The sequence below is a fragment of the Notolepis coatsorum genome (genome assembly GCF_963971535.1).
Source record: "Notolepis coatsorum genome assembly, chromosome: 15".
In the NCBI taxonomy this organism is placed as follows: Eukaryota; Metazoa; Chordata; class Actinopteri; order Aulopiformes; family Paralepididae; genus Notolepis; species Notolepis coatsorum.
Window position 1 is genome coordinate 78,065,108 of NC_140179.1, and position 17,477 is coordinate 78,082,584.

General features: G+C 47.1%; 1 protein-coding gene across 1 annotated transcript in view; it reads right to left on the reverse strand.

The window, feature by feature from the left end:
• Positions 1–17,477, reverse strand: part of anks1b (ankyrin repeat and sterile alpha motif domain containing 1B) — a 541,227-nt gene that overhangs the window by 190,485 nt on the left and 333,265 nt on the right. Inside the window, 1 exon segment of the mRNA XM_084331050.1 lies at positions 1,821–2,965. Within this exon segment, the coding sequence (XP_084187176.1) occupies positions 1,821–2,965 (1,145 nt within the window).

Below are 17,477 nucleotides of genomic sequence, written 5' to 3' on the forward strand. Positions count from 1 at the left end.
TCCCCATTTTTAAATTTTTCTCCCGTCCCCAATTTCGTATTGTCCAATTCTACCCTCCCCTGTCTCGAACGTTGTTAGGCCATGCCTCCCACAAGCCAATTGTATTAGCATCTCCTGTGTTGGTGGCGAGCGCCTTGCCCACTGCGCCACCTAGCCGCCCCTGAATTTGTATATTGCTAAACCTTAGTGCAAATAAGATAAGATATTCCTTTATTGATCCCCTTGGGGAAATTCAGGCATCATAGCAGCATGGGGGATGGGGGAGGGGAGGTACAGGTAGTAAAAAAGTGGTGTAAACAATATAACTGTTGTGAAGGGCCAGATTAAAGCTGAGAATCTACATTTATTGTTTTATAATACATTGTATATTATTTATATATACACGGTATATCCCTTTAAACCGGCGTTCGAACCATAGGAATATTCGCTCTCCTTATTGGATAGCGCCCTAGGCGCCAGCCCGCAAGCCCCCAACGTCAGGTTCAAAGACAAGCTCAGGCATGTCGTAACATGCCCGGAGACAGCGTATTGATTCCAGACAAGAACTGAGGTTTGGGACTAGATAATCACTTAAGTATATACGGCGCAGGTGCGCACAGCAGCAGTTCGTTCATCAAGTTCATCCCGAGTCAACGGGTAGTGAAGTGAGCAACCTTGCGTTGAGAACACGTGCGAATAGAATAGTAAAGTGTCAGAGTTTAATGCAGTAACGTCAAGTTCGACCTAGTTTAATGTGAAGTAAATAGTCGTTCATTTATTGTATATCGTGCAAGCCAGTTTGTTCGTGTGTAGCATTACCTAACGGTTCGTTCGTGTTAGCTAGTGAACCTTAGCCAGGGTGTGTGGCCTAAATACATTGGTGCCAGTACCCGAGGAGGCCTAGTCGGAGAACCGTTGGACATGTGCACAGGAGAACCAGCGGCGGCGATTGCAGAACCATTACTGGTTGGATTATATTGATTTGGAACGTGTTACCCGGAGAAGAGCCTCGTTGATTTCTACTATCGTTTGGGATTTAACCTCGTGAGGATTACACTCGGGCTGGCCTCATGGACAGAGGCTGGCTAGCTATCATCGTTTGCTATCGAGCATTGGATTACAGTTATTGCTTTTGCTGCTGATCGTTGGATTTACAAGGACTGACTTCTGTACGTGGAGTCCCTTTATTCTTCATTGAATCAGACTGAGTATCCGAACATTCCTCTATCCTCTAGACCTTACAACTCTGAGAGGAACCCAGTGTCTCCAGGCGGTACCAGCGTTGCCTTCTATAATTGCTATTATACGCCAGGTGGCGTCAACCTAGTACCCATCGTAGGAATCCTGCTATTCCCAGTGACTCATGCTACTGACTGACTTTATGCATATTCTTCGCCATACAAGCGCGACCCTAATTCTCATTCTGTAACCTAATGTTGCATAATAATAAAATACCCTCAAATACTATTTCTTTGTCAATGCCGTGTTATTATGAGTGTTCACCATCTATATTCGATGTACTGTCTGGCCAGTAATTAAAGTACATACCTAGCAGTGGTTTAATCTATCACAATCTTTAATACAGTCAGGGTTTTGTAACCCCTCAGTTACAATAACAAATCAATATAATTAACTCTGGACATGTGCATATGGGCAACAAGGTGCGAGGTGAGGGTATGTATGCCCTCTCAGTTATATTTGCCCTACAATAACTAGTTACAATATATAATCTAATAATCCAATAATCTAAATCTAATCCAATATATAATCTAAAAAAAATGAAATGCTAAAATGCTATATACAGCCATCTGTGCACACGATGCAACACACCCGGGATGTACCTGAATGGGAGACACGGCCACCAGGTTGGAGTCAGACTTGGACAGCGACTTGGACAGCTGCAGGTCCAACACGCTCCTCGGCACGGACCTCATCCTCCCCAGGGTGCACGCCCTCTCCTCGTACCCGGCCCCCGACGCACCGTCCCTGAGCGCGCTCCCCGCCTGGCTCCCCCTGAACTCTGGAACCGCCCCGTTCTTCTGACCGGACGGGGGGGAGGTGGAGGGGGAGGCGGCGGAGGAGGAGGAGCAGGGCGGAAGGCCCAGGGTTGAGGAGGAGGAGGAGGAGCAGGGCGGGAGGCCCAGGGTCGAGGAGGAGGAGGAGGAGCAGGGCGGAAGGCCCAGGGTCGAGGAGGAGGAGGAGGAGCAGGGCGGAAGGCCCAGGGAGGAGGAGGAGGAGGAGCAGGGCGGAAGGCCCAGGGTCGAGGAGGAGGAGCAGGGCGGAAGGCCCAGGGAGGAGGAGGAGGAGGAGCAGGGCGGAAGGCCCAGGGTCGAGGAGGAGGAGGAGGAGCAGGGCGGAAGGCCCAGGGTCGAGGAGGAGGAGGAGGAGCAGGGCGGAAGGCCCAGGGTCGAGGAGGAGGTGGAGGAGCAGGGCGGGAGGCCCAGGGTCGAGGAGGAGGAGCAGGGCGGGAGGCCCAGGGTCGAGGAGGAGGTGGAGGAGCAGGGCGGGAGGCCCAGGGTCGAGGAGGAGGAGCAGGGCGGGAGGCCCAGGGTCGAGGAGGAGTCTCCGCTCCGGCTCTGGTCCTGGTTCACCCTGGTGTGGTAGATAGTCCGGTAGACCACCTGCGGTTTGTGGCCGTCGCTGGAGTCGTGTCCCGTCGACCTGGGGCTGACCTGAGGGGGGGCTGCCCCCCCGCCGACCACCGGGCTGAACTCGGAGGTCCGCGGCGGGCTGCTCCCTGTCGCCTCCGGGGGGGCGGCGGCGGTGACCTTGCTGCTGGGTTTGGAGGAGTTGGAGTTGTAGAGGTGATAAGGCGTGTCGGGGGTCTCGCAGGCTGGGGACGAGCCGTGCAGGAGGCCGGCAAACTGCTCCGGGACGTGGCTCCTCCTGCGCTCCTCCGGCAGGGGGGTGGAGGAGGAGGAGGAGGGTGGAGGAGGAGGAGGAGGAGGAGGAGGAGGGAGAGGGTCCCGCTGGTACGGGCCGTCGTCTGCAGAGAGGAAACACCAACAAATACACTGATTAACAACAAATACACTGATTAACAACAAATACACTGATTAACAACAGATACACTGATTAACAACAAATACACTGATTAACAACAAATACACTGATTAACAACAAATACTGATTAACAACAAATACTGATTAACAACCAATATACTGATTAACAACAAATACACTGATTAACAACCAATACACTGATTAACAACAAATACACTGATTAACAACCAATACACTGATTAACAACAAATACACTGATTAACAACAAATACACTGATTAACAACAAATAAACTGATTAACAACCAATACACTGATTAACAACAAATACACTGATTAACAACCAATACACTGATTAACAACAAATACACTGATTAACAACATACACTGATTAACAACAAATACACTGATTAACAACAAATACACTGATTAACAATCTGAAAGCAATGGAACGTGAAGCACCACACTTATTGCATCATAGCATAGTATTCTGCTGCCCCTGTACGAACAAGCCCCACCACAGTAATACTATAAAAACCTACGAATATGCAGCAAGACACAAAGTAGTAAAGAATAGGACCGAGAGATGAGCCCAGTAGCCCAGCAGACACAGCACGGTAGCGGTAAAGATAAGGAAGAGGTAATACATGTTATGCTTGCCGGTAGGAATGCAAAGACAAACTCCTGACTCCAATTTTACGCGCATTATGCTCTGCCCCGCGATTGAAATGTGTGTGTCGTCTGAACCTGTGCACGTGTGCATGATGCTTTCATTGATGCAGTCAGTGCTGGCACCACTGACGGGATCCTTTGAGGTGTAATAAGAGCCAAATGGAAGCATTGAAAGACACAGAGAGGGGCTGAGAGAGGGGCTACAGGAAGCTTTATTCTCTTCTAAATCATTTCCATTACATACGTTCCAAGAAAGCCTTGTTTGTCTGAAAATATGTACCTCCCACGATATCCCAAAAGTTGCGTCTTTTACCTGAGCAAGTTTGAAGTTGAATTGAAGTTTTATTTGCACATCATTTAATTAAGGAATACATGGGAGCAGAGGCCCTACGTAATCCATAATTACTTTAGTTACTGTAATTGAGTAGATTCAGGAGAAAACTTCCTTTAGAGTATTTTCTAAAAGGCTATACATTTACCTCTACTTGAGTAAAAAGTACTTACTTCTACTTTAACTTGAGTAAAAAGTACTTACTTCTACTTTAACTTGAGTAAAATATTTGGTCACAAGAGTACTGAGTACAATTAAAGGTGCCAGTGTATATTTCAGATTTTGAACATCAATATAGCAGCAAACTATATATGTAAAGATACAGTGTAGTAATAGCGTCCTGAGCAGAGAGTGAGAGTCAGACTCCCTCTGTGTTTGTTATTCCAGCTCCTCTGTTCTTTGTTTTGGTACCTGGGATAGCCGTGTGTGCATTTTAGTGCATGTATGTGCATTTTAGTGCATGCATGTGCATGTTAGTGCATGAATGTGCATGTTTCTCTGCTCCCCCTTTTCAAAAAAAAAATGGCTGCTTGCTCGCTCATCAACTTTCTCTTTTCAACCTAAAGTTGAACCTAAATTATGTTTCTGACAACATTATTTATGTGGGGATATAAGACATGCAATTGCTGGATCTTGAGGATCGTAATTTGATCAGCAACGCCAAGTTTGACAGTTTGATCTGAATTGAGTTTGATGGTACAGCATTTCCAATGATATGATAATTAGCTTGTGACGTGCAACTTGTTCTTGTTCGCGGACGACTCAGCCCTGCTGGTCTCTGACAAGAACAAGTTACAGGTTGAAAAAACCCTCAGCTCAGAACTCGGCAGAATCTGCATATGGCTCGCTGATAACAAACTATCATTACACATGGGCAAAACAGAGTCCATTCTCTTCGGTTAAAATAACAAACTCAGCAAGACCGACGGCTTCTCAGTTACAGTGGGTGACAATATTGTCACAAGGAAAGACGAAATTACATACCTAGGTTCCATCCTAGAGGCAAATCTTTCCTGTGACAAAATCGCATCCAATGTAATAAAAAAAGTCAACCAACAAACTAGATTCTTGTACCGGATCTCCTCACTGGTAAACAAGAATACCCTGAAGACTCTGGCAGGAGCACTCATTCAAGGGTACTACGACTATGCTTGCACCTCATGGTACCAAAGTACCTCAAAGGCGCTAAAAACTAAATTACAAACATCACAAAACAAACTGGTCAGACTACTGCTTGACCTTACTCCTAGAACCCACCTCACCCCTGCCCACTTTGACAACCTAGGATGGCTTAGAGTAGAAGAAGAGAAGAGTACAGCAACTTGCAATGGGCCTGGTCTACAAGATACACTACACCCCTAAGGTACCCATGTACATGTCAAAATACTTCCCAAAGGTCAGTGAATACCACGATCACAACACCAGAGGGAGCTCCACAAATCATGTTAAACCCAGATTCGTCTCAAACAAGGGACTAAACACGTTTCGCAATTATGCCACATCAATGTGGAACGCCCTACCCAAAGCTGTAAAGGAATGCGAATCACTACCCACTTTCAAAAACACTCTCAAGGAGCACCTACGGAAGACTGCAATTCGAAACTGGCCCCTGTAAATGTCCTAACCCAACCCCCTCCAATGTACAGTAAATGACCTAACTCAAGAATACACAAGACCCTCTTCTTAGAACCAAGTATGGTTTCGTCGATATTGCAATGTACAGTTTTGCTTGTACAGTTGTACAGTCCCCCCCCCCCCACCCCACCCACCGAACCACCGCCAATGTACAGTTGCCCGCCATACCCGAGAAAAGTCGGGTTATCTCGCCATGCGATTTCTCTGGTTTTGGTCCTTTGATATTTTCCTTTGATCCCCGTTCTATACTGTCAGCTGGAGCCATCTACGTTGGAATTGCAATGCAGATCGAATCTCACCAGGTGGCAGTATCACCTACCTTTGAACTGAGGATATCACTTGTGTTTTTTTTTTTTTATCTACTTTTTTCTCCCATTTTCAATTTTTCTCCCATCCCAATTTCGTATCGTCCAATTCTACCCTCCCCTGTCTCGAACGTTGTTAGACCATGCCTCCCACAAGCCGGCTGCAATGTGGACGAAGCCTTGCATCACGTGTCCCCTCCGGTACTCGAGGAAGCAGCCGTCGCATCTTTTCACCTGCACAGCGCGATCTTTCAGCGTCAGGGGTCTGCGTTTGGAGGGCACGCCGCCCCCGTCGCTTCCTGATTCTGCTGCGCAGGCGCACCAACCGATCTGTAGGAGTCGCTGTCCACAACGTCCGATCCCCACCCATCAGCTTTCCCACCCTCTAATACTGCCAATTGTGTTAGTATGAACGACCAGCCAAGCTGATAGCAACGCAGAGAGCTGGGCTCGAACTCAGCGTCTCCTGCATTGGTGGTGAGCGCCTTGCCCACTGCACCACCTAGCCGCCACCGGATATCACTTGTCCTGTGATCCACTCTGCCTAGTAGAAATGAACTAATTAGTCAGTAATGGACTATGAACAATGCCTGTCAAATGAGCCATACTATTGTCTTCATACTGTAGTGTGATGTACGTGGGTTGGTCATTATCATTATTACTGTATTTGGAAGACCATGTGAACATCAGATTAGTATCATGAGTATGGGTTATGTTATTCCTGGCTGTGTGATGTGTCATCTTCTAATCCTGTTTCTTTTCTCTTTTCCCAGATACCTCTCATCCTCCTGATTGAGCTGATTGCACCTGCTTGGTTACACCTGTGGGCAGTCAGTTGGATGAGTGGATATAACCTGGAAGATGGCACACACACGAGGCGCCTCATTGGGAGTCACTGCCACGTCTCAGAGTGGAGTGAGGAGGCTGCCTTCTCTCTTAGCTGTCGCGTTGGAAGCGATATAGTGGTGGCGCGGTATTAGTGATCACTGGTTGTGGATCGATCCCCAAATGGTGGTGGTGTTTTATGAAGGATACACAGTTCACTTGTTTATTGTTTGTTTGTCTGTATGTGTACCGTGTTTGTTCTCCCCTTACCTTTTTCCCTTTGTGTGATCTGGGTTGAAATCCCCACTGACAACATCCCCTTTTCCCTTTGGGAAAAGGCTGTGGGTTGGAAGCCCCACACATAATAAATCTGATTTGCCATTTGAAAACGTCTCTGTTTACTATCTGCCTACCCGGGACTGTTTGAGAAGCATTTTTCTACTGAGGGGGTTGTTTTTTGCTCATGTAACACCTGCCCAGATTACTATCTTGTATGGTCAATAGACCTCTGTACATGACATGGGGGCTCGTTAAGTTTGCGCAATTGTATGGTTCCTTGTTGGTAAAATAACGGGGTGACTTGTCGATTGAAGCATGTCAGGTGTAATAAGGTCACCTGCTTGGCTAGAGGGTGGGGGGCACGAGTCGTGATTCCGGTGGAGTGCGCAATGAAATCGGTAAGCGACTGAAGATATTTGTAGCCTTTCATCCATCTAGTGGAGTAGTTTATCTGGGATAGGCTAGAGTGACACAGGTGACTCCTAGTTGAGTGGTTAGGACCATTTGTTATTATTTTCATTTAGTAGATGTGGTCAGTTGGATTGTTTTGGTTAAGAGGTAAGAAAGCAGAATGTGTCTATTATTATTGTGCACGGTCATGGTTAATTAAGTGAGGACGTGATATATGTGTATATTTTTTTTTTCTTCTCACACACACATAAAAACATAATATGGCTGTGTCGGTATTTGTTTTTGAAGCCTTTATAGCGGATCCGACAGAGGGTCAAGTGGAAGGTTGCACTAAGGCGAAATTAGGCCTTATTGCTAGGCATTATGCTATTGCTGTACAAAATTCCCAATCCAAGGCGGATATGAAGGCAGCTGTTATAGCGGGGTTGGTGGAGCAACAGGTGTTTAGCCCGGCTCAGGGAGTAGTGAGTCATAGTGATCAGGAGGTTGTACACACTGGCGAATGGGTTAACTCTCCCTTACGTGATCTTAACATGGATGGTGGTGCTATTAGGAAGGATGGTAGTACGGCCGGAGCTGAAAGTGAGGCCGCAGGCGATTCGGATAAAGACTCCACGTCTTCTGGCCATGCGCGCTCTAGTCTGCGTTTGGCCCGTCTCCAGATGGAGGAGAGAGCGCTGTTGCGCAGAGAGGACAGAGACAGGGAGGACAGAGCAGCTGACAGAGAGGACAGAGCAGCTGAGAGAGATAGACAGGACAGAGCAGCTGAGAGAGACAGGGAAGCTGTACGAGAGAGAGAGGACAGAGCAGCTGAGAGAGACAGGGAAGAGAGGGAGAGAGATAGAGAGCTCCAGATTACACTGAAGAGGATGGAGCTAGGGAGTGTTGGCTCTTCTTCACCCTCATCTGAAGGTGGCCATGGCAGTTTTAATGTTGGGCAACATATTGCTATGGTTCCTGTTTTTCGAGAATCTGAGGTGGAGACATTTTTTTTGAATTTTGAGCGGGTAGCGGGGGCTGCGAATTGGCCGGAGGATCAGTGGGCACTATTAGTGCAATATAGGCTCACGGGTAGGGCTCAAGACGCATGCCAGTTTTTATCAAAGGAGGACAGCATGGTATATGAGAAAGTGAAGGGTGCTGTCTTGCGCGTGTATGAACTGGTGCCGGAGGCTTATAGGCAGCGGTTTAGGGGACTAAGTAAAGCCCCCTCGCAAACACATGTCGCATTTTCCCATGAACAACGGATGGTGTTCAATCGTTGGTGTGAAGCGTGTAAGGTGGATGGACTCGAGGCTTTGCGCGAATTAATCCTCATGGAACAATTTAAAAAATTTGTGCCCGAACACATGATAATACAGTTGGAGGAGCGAAAGGTTTCTACCCTCCAGGAAGCTGCGGTGTTGTGTGACGAGTTGGCAATGATCCACAGAAATCGTGTTTCTGTGCGAAATGATGTGTATGTAGGAGGCGACGAGCGATCATTTCGACCTCGCACACCGCCGTCTAGGAGGGTCCCTGTGTGTGTTTATTGTAAAAAGAAGGGTCATTTGGTGTCGGACTGTTATGCATTTCAAAATCTGCAAGATGCTAGGGGACCAGCTCAGAAACCGAAGGGGGTGGGGTTGATTGGCCCTGTATCATGCCCAGAGGAGCAGGAGAAACCAGACGGTTGTTTTGAACCTTTTATTTTTTCTGGTTTTGTGTCAGTGTCGGGTGAAGTCTGTGATCAACGGAAGGTGCAAATCCTTCGTGATACGGGTGCTTCGCAGTCTTTTATCCTGGCCGATGTGTTGCCATTAAGTGAGGAGTCATCTTGCAAGTTGAGTACTGTTGTGCAGGGTATCGACATGAGTTATACACCCGCACCCTTACATAGGATACATGTGCAATCAGATTTAGTCACAGGTTGTTTTTCCGTGGCGGTTCGCCCCTCTTTTCCCGTGGCGGGATTGATTTTATCATGGGGAATGATATAGCGGGGGGAAAGGTAATTCCTGTTCTGAAGGTGGTGAACGCCCCAGTGGCTGAGGGTCTGTGCGATGCATTGAGTAAAAGTTACCCGCATGTTTTTCCTGTTTGTGCTGTCACTAGAGCTAAGGAGAGGGAGCGGCTTCAAGCAGTATCGCTGGGTGATTCTATCGAGGCTCTGGCTGGAGACAGGTGGCCATCTAGTGGCGCGATGGAGGTGGTGTTCAGAGGATACGGGTGGAGTCAAAATTCCCTGACGTGCCCTTGCCACTTACACGTCAGGCATTGATTGATGCCCAGCGGAATGATCCCTCACTAACAAGCTGTTTCGCGGCAGTAGCCAGTACTGCTGGTAGTAAGAAGCACACCTTTTTGATGGAAGAGGGAGTGTTGATGCGCACCTGGGTAGCTAGGCCAGGTGTGACGGGCTTGCAGTCTGGAGAAGACTGGAATATGGTGCATCAAGTGGTGTTGCCAGTAGAGAGTAGGCGGCAGGTCTTGATGCTGGCACATGAGCATATCTGGTCGGGGCATTTGGGTATATCTAAAACTTATGACAAGATACTGCAGAATTTTTTTTGGCTCGGCTTGAAGGCCGATGTGGTAGACTTTTGTGGTACATGCAGTACATGTCAAATAGTGGGGAAACCAAATCAGGGGGTTCCTCCAGCTCCTCTACACCCTGTTCCAGCAATTGGGGAACCTTTTGAGCATGTGATCATAGACTGTGTGGGCCCTTTACCTAGAACAAAGTCGGGAAACCAGTATATGTTAACTATTATGTGTCTTGCCACCCGTTTTCCTGAGGCCATACCTTTGAGGACGATTACAGCCCCTGTAATTACTAAAGCATTAAACAGATTTTTTGCTACTTTCGGGCTGCCAAAAACTGTACAAAGCGATCAAGGCACCAATTTCATGGCTAAAACATTTAATCAGTCATTACAGGCTTTGGGTATCAGTCACACAGTTTCAAGTGCATATCATCCTGAATCGCAGGGGGCGCTAGAGCGCTGGCACCAGACGCTAAAGGCGATGCTAAAAAAATACTGTATTGATACAGGTTGTGGCTGGGACGAAGGAGTGCCATTCGTGCTGTTTGCCATTAGGGACGCTAAGCAGGAGTCGCTTGGGTTTAGTCCTGCCGAGCTGGTGTTTGGTCGCAGTGTCCGTGGGCCATTGAAGATGCTCAAGGAGAAAATGTTGTCTGTTTCCGTTCCCACGTCGAACGTGTGTGATTTTGTCTCCCGCTGTAAGGAGCGGCTCCACGGTGCATCCTCGTTGGCTAGGGTGGCCCTTGCCTCTGCCCAGGGGGAGATGAAGGTGAGGTTTGACAGGAAGGCGGTGGCGCGGCGGTTCGAGGCTGGCGATGAGGTACTGGTGTTGCTGCCCACGCCTGGGTCAGCGCTCTCTGCCCGGTTTTCGGGGCCCTATAGAGTGGAGAAAAAGATATCAGACACCAATTATGTGATATGTACGCCCGAAAGGCGCAGAAAGAAGCGGTTATGTCATATAAACATGTTAAAAAAATATCTCACCCGAACAGGTGGGGGTACGCAGGAGGGGCAGTCTGGGAGCTCGGGAGTTGTTCCGGCTGTTGTCTTGTCATGTGTGCACCCCCCGCCGGACGATGATTTAAAGGTATTGTCCGAGGGTCAGCAGACAGGGCGGTTGACTAACTCAGAATTCATGAGTGACGTCACAGCTCGTCTATTGTACCTGCCCGAGGCACAGGGGGGTGATGTGGGGAAACTGTTGTTGACATATCCAGTGTTGTTTTCTGATGTACCGTCTAGGACTTCTGTCCTGGAGCACGACATTGACGTTGGGGGTACGACTCCCATCAAACAGCATGCGTATCGTTGTCCAATGGCGAAGAGGGATGTGATGAAAAAGGAGGCTCTGTATCTTCTTGAAAATGGGATGGCTAAATCAAGCCGGAGTCCATGGAGCTCCCCTTGCCTATTGGCTCCGAAGGCTGATGGCTCTCCCCGTTTTTGTACAGACTACCGGAAGGTAAACGCGGTGACGGTGCCTGACTCATTCCCGTTGCCCAGGATGGATGACTGCATAGATAGTATTGGGCCCGCGGTATTTATCACGAAGCTCGATCTTCTGAAGGGGTACTGGCAGGTTCCCCTGACGGAGCGGGCCTCGGATATTTCGGCGTTTGTTACCCCTGATCATTTTATGCAGTACACCGTCATGGCCTTCGGGATGAGAAATGCTCCGGCCACGTTTCAGCGTCTGATGCACATGGTGTTGGGAGGGGTGCCTAAATGCAATGTGTATCTGGATGACGTGGTGGTGTACTCTGACACGTGGGAGGAACACATTGCGAATTTGGGGGTGGTGTTTGCACGCTTAGCTGGGGCATCTCTGACCTTGAACCTCGCTAAGTGTGAGTTCGGTAAGGCTGTTGTAACCTACTTGGGCAAGCAGGTGGGGCATGGGCAGGTTCGTCCGGTGGACGCTAAGGTCTCGGCGATCCTCGCATATCCGGCCCCTTCCATGCGGCGCGAGTTACGTCGCTTCCTAGGGATGGCGGGTTATTACCGTTGTTTCTGTAGTAATTTTTCGGTGGTGGTTGCCCCTCTCACCTCTTTATGCAGTCCCATTGTGCCTTTCGTGTGGTCCGCGTAATGTCGGTGCGCCTTCGAGGCTGCTAAGTCCCTCTTGTGCAGTGCTCCTGTTCTGGCGGCTCCTGACTTTGCTTCTCCTTTTCAGTTGGAGGTCGACGCGAGTGCTGCTGCAGCTGGGGCTGTGCTGTTGCAGGGGGGGGAGGGCGGTGTGCGTCACCCGGTGTGTTACTTCTCGGTGAAATTCAAGCAGCATCAGTTGAATTATTCAACCATTGAGAAGGAGACGCTGGCGATGCTCCTCGCCCTCCAGCACTTTGAGGTGTATGTGGGGTCTAGCTCTCTTCCAGTGCTGATATACACGGACCACAATCCCCTTGTGTTTCTAGCTCAGATGTACAACCACAACCAACGGTTGATGCGTTGGGCCCTACTGGTACAGGGCTATAATATTGTCATTCGTCACAGGAAGGGCGTAGACAATATTGTGGCTGATGCCTTGTCCAGGGGGTAGGTCTGGGGTAGATCTGGGGGTGGGGCTAGTTGGTTTTGTGGTATAGGCTGCTGTTTTGTCTGTGGACTTTTTTTTTTTTTTTTTTTGTGATGCTAATCGAATGTTGGTTGATAACGGGTGATAATGTTTTGCTAACCCTGCGGGTTCGCTCTTATGGGGGGAGGTGTGATGTACGTGGGTTGGTCATTATCATTATTACTGTATTTGGAAGACCATGTGAACATCAGATTAGTATCATGAGTATGGGTTATGTTATTCCTGGTTGTGTGATGTGTCATCTTCTAATCCTGTTTCTTTTCTCTTTTCCCAGATACCTCTCATCCTCCTGATTGAGCTGATTGCACCTGCTTGGTTACACCTGTGGGCAGTCAGTTGGATGAGTGGATATAACCTGGAAGATGGCACACACACGAGGCGCCTCATTGGGAGTCACTGCCACGTCTCAGAGTGGAGTGAGGAGGCTGCCTTCTCTCTTAGCTGTCGCGTTGGAAGCGATATAGTGGTGGCGCGGTATTAGTGATCACTGGTTGTGGATCGATCCCCAAATGGTGGTGGTGTTTTATGAAGGATACACAGTTCACTTGTTTATTGTTTGTTTGTCTGTATGTGTACCGTGTTTGTTCTCCCCGTACCTTTTTCCCTTTGTGTGATCTGGGTTGAAATCCCCACTGACAACATCCCCTTTTCCCTTTGGATTTGCCATTTGAAAACGTCTCTGTTTACTATCTGCCTACCCGGGACTGTTTGAGAAGCATTTTTCTACTGAGGGGGTTGTTTTTTGCTCATGTAACACCTGCCCAGATTACTATCTTGTATGGTCAATAGACCTCTGTACATGACAGTAGCTATAATACAGAACACACGATGGGTGTTCAAACATCGCTAAAATGGTCAATAACGCTGGCGCCATTTAGTAAAGATGGCGAAAGCTGATGGCAGTCAAAGAGTTAAGGCGAGACAGTACCCCTGAAATCACCTTTTGCTTTTTCGCAACGATATTGAGATTTTGTTATATTTTGCTTCCTTAACATGTCTTATTTCAAACTATTGGCAATAAAATATCGAAAACAGACAATTAGTTGTTTATTTTACTTGATTTTGTCTGATTGTGTCAATAGATCACAATTACAATACAGAACTTTGAGGTTGTTTTCTCAAAAACTAGTTTTTATGCATTTAACTTACACACAACTTTCCACATTTCTTCCCATCCATCTTATAATTCCAGAAGGGTTTGTTGATATATCATTCATAGGCGGGTTTATAGTACATTTTATACCAAAACTAGGCAAAAATCTATTTTTTTCAAAACCACGTTTTGAATCTGGCATTATCCATGTTGGTGATTCGTGTCTTGGCGATATATGCAAATGTGTGCATATTTAATAAGGCAGTGCCTCATTTGCATATATAAACATAAAATTGAGAAAACGTGCAATATATTTTTTCTTAGTGTGTGTGTGTGTGTGTGTGTGTGTGTGTGTGTGTGTGTGTGTGTGTGTGTGTGTGTGTTGTGTGTGGAGGGGGGGGGGGAGGTATTGCAGGGAGATATTGGTCCAAATATGAAGGCAGCACCAAAATGTATAAATGTATGTATTTTCACATTGTCTGCTAAAAACGACCAGAACAATATCCAAATAAATGTCTGTCACTCACTGTATTTGCACCACATTTCACACAGAGGTTCAAAACACCGAACTAGAACCTACCATGTTGGAAAAACAACAATTCCCTGGTAAACTATGCATTTACAGTATTCAACTAAATGCAAGGTTTTTTCACTGGGTGTTTTTTTAAGTCAAATATTGTCTGCTCACACAAAGGTAATGTATGATGGTGACTTTACACAGCAATACGGGGTAGGTTCCCCTAGATCATAAAAGGTATAACACTTGATACTGACTCAAAGAATAAGCTCAGAATTGGCAAAAATATAACAATATGTCCCAGGTAAACCTTTTTCTATGTAGGCTTTTAAAGAGTTAACATTGAGAATGTGTATTTACGGCGGTCGGGTGGCGTAGCGGAGATTGCACTCGTCACCAATGCAAGAGGCTGCGGTCTCGACTCCCGGGAGTCAGCATTGCCTGCGGCTTGGGCCGATCATCATACTAACTCATTTGGCTGAGTTAGCGGGAGGGAAGTCGTGGGTGGTAATCTGGCGTTGTGGACAGCGACGCCTACAGGTCAGGTCTGGGCGCCTGCTTAGCGAAAGGCAGGAAGTGGTGAAGGCAGCGTGACCTCCCACTCGTTACACTTCACCAATGAGAGTCCTCGCTGACAGGTGAAAAGAGAGCCGCTGGCTGTCTCCGCATGTGTCGGAGGAAGCATGTGGTAGACTTCAGGGTTCCCAGTAGGGGGAACATGCGCACAACAACCAGGTAGGGGAGGGGGGGAATTGCATAACGACTAAATTGGGATGGGGAGAAAAGCATAGAAAAATCAGGAGGAGAAAAAGATTAAAAATAAATTAAAATTAAAATAAAAAAGATAATGTGTATTTACAAATAGAGACAGACAGAGATAAGTAACAGACAGAGGGACAGACAAAAGGACAGACAAACAGAGACACAGACACAGAGACAGAAAGACAGACAGAGAGAGACTAACAGATAGACAGACATACAGACAGGAAGGCAGACAGACAGACAGACAGACAGACAGACAGACAGACAGACAGACAGACAGACAGACAGACAGACAGACAGACAGACAGACAGACAGACAGACAGACAGACAGACAGACAGACAGGAAGGCAGACAGACAGACAGACAGACAGACAGACAGACAGACAGACAGACAGGCAGACAGACAGGCAGACAGACAGACAGACAGACAGACAGACAGACAGACAGACAGACAGACAGACAGACAGACAGACAGACAGACAGACAGACAGGCAGACAGACAGACAGACAGACAGACAGACAGACAGACAGACAGGCAGGTCTTGCACCAGCAGATAACAAACACACACTCAGTCACATGGTGCTCCCTTATTCATGTGTGTCTAATTCATCCTAATCATGCATGATAATCCATTGATGAGTGAAAACACAGAAACATATTAACTGACACCACACACACACACACACACACACACACACACACACACACACACACACACACACACACACACACACACACACACACACACACACACACACACACACACACACACACACACACACACACACACACACACACACACACACACACACACACACACACACACTGAATACATAAGCCACAAGAGGCATACTGTATAATCTTATTCTGTTTTGCATTCAACTGTTGATTAGCCTACAACACAACATCATGTACCGAGTCTTAAATAGATGAAAAGAGAGCTGTGTGTGTGTGTGTGCATGCATGCGTATTTGTGTGTGTGTCTCTCTCTCTCTGGTTCCTGTGTCTGTGTGTGAGGACTGTACCAGGTTGTGTAACCAGTCCCACCATTGATAAACACCACATGAAATGGCAAATGGACTGCATTTATATATATATCTCTCTTTTATCCAAAGCGCTTTACAGCTTATGCCTCACATTCACCCATCCACACTGTGTGAGTCGGAACACAAACCAGGAACCTTCAGATTACCAGACGACCAATCCACCTCCTGAGCCACAGTCACCCCCAGTACTCTCTCTCTTTATCTATGGTATATCTTTGTGTGCCCCCTCTCTCAATCTATCCATGATAGAGTATATCTTTGTCTGTCCCCCCACCACTTTCAATCTAACTGTGATAGAGTACAGTATATCATTTGTGTCACCCCACCTCTCTCTCTCTCTCTCTCTCTCTCTCTCTCTTCTCTCTTCTCTCTCTCTCTCTCTCTCTCTCTCTCTCTCTCTCTCCTCTCCTCTCTCTCTCCTCTCTCTCTCTCTCTCTCTTCTCTCTCTCTCTCTCTCTCTCTCTCTCTCTCTCTCTCTCGGAGGTCCTTGGGGCTAGGTCTCCTGCGAGCCTCTCTCTCCTGGGGCACATCCCCCCCACCAGCAGCCCACATATCATATGCAGCAATACGCATTACATAACTCTCCTGTGACACGGTAAAGCAATTGCAACACGGCATGGCATGGAATGCAGTTAGTTATGTAAGGAGATGTGAATGAGTCATTTGGTTGTTCCATCTGAATAAAAAGAGTGATTCTAATTCATGCTAATTAGGGTCAAAAGCAGTCGTCGTGAGACGGCCCAGCGCTGCAGTGATGTCTTTATCTACTTTTCGTCACAGATGTCGGAGCAGGGACAAGGCAGTCCTCCAAGGGTGGGGGGGGGGGTAACTGCAAACGTTCTCACTACATCATGAGTCTCCTGTACATATTGCACATGCATGCAGTTTTGACCATTCCCTAAACATCTAACCTTCTCAGGTGTAAAAGCTTTTTGGGAGGTTTTCTCTGAATTCTATCTTCTTTTATCAGGCTTCGGTGTGGAAGAAACATCTATTCTATAATTGCTTTTATTCTGCCAATGTTATGCTTGTCTTATGCCTATGTCTATTTCGTGTCCATTTTATGTCTACATTACTGCTGTGAAGCACTTTGGGCTGCAATTCGTATATGAAAGGTCCTATACAAATAAAGGTTTATTCAAACTAATTCTAGAACCACAAATTCCCTTGACCAGTATTGTTACAATATCTATCGTTAGGATGTTCAGCTCTTAACATTCTATCCAGTGGTTTTGTAATGAATGAATGACTCACTTAATTTGCTTATCAAAAAATTACTGCCGCTGATAACATTCACAAATAACTTGCAAACTTCATGGCAAGATAAATAGCTTCATCAAGTAACAAGCAAAGTCAAATTGTGTCCTCTGTTGCTAAACGGCCACAAACGTTTCCAGCAAATAAACATTGAAAACATTTATAAAATGTAATGTTTTGGTCGTAATAACCACAGAAAACCTGTGGATCCCTCAACTAACGCAGCTGTGGTTGGAGAGTTCTATCGTTTTGTAAGATCACT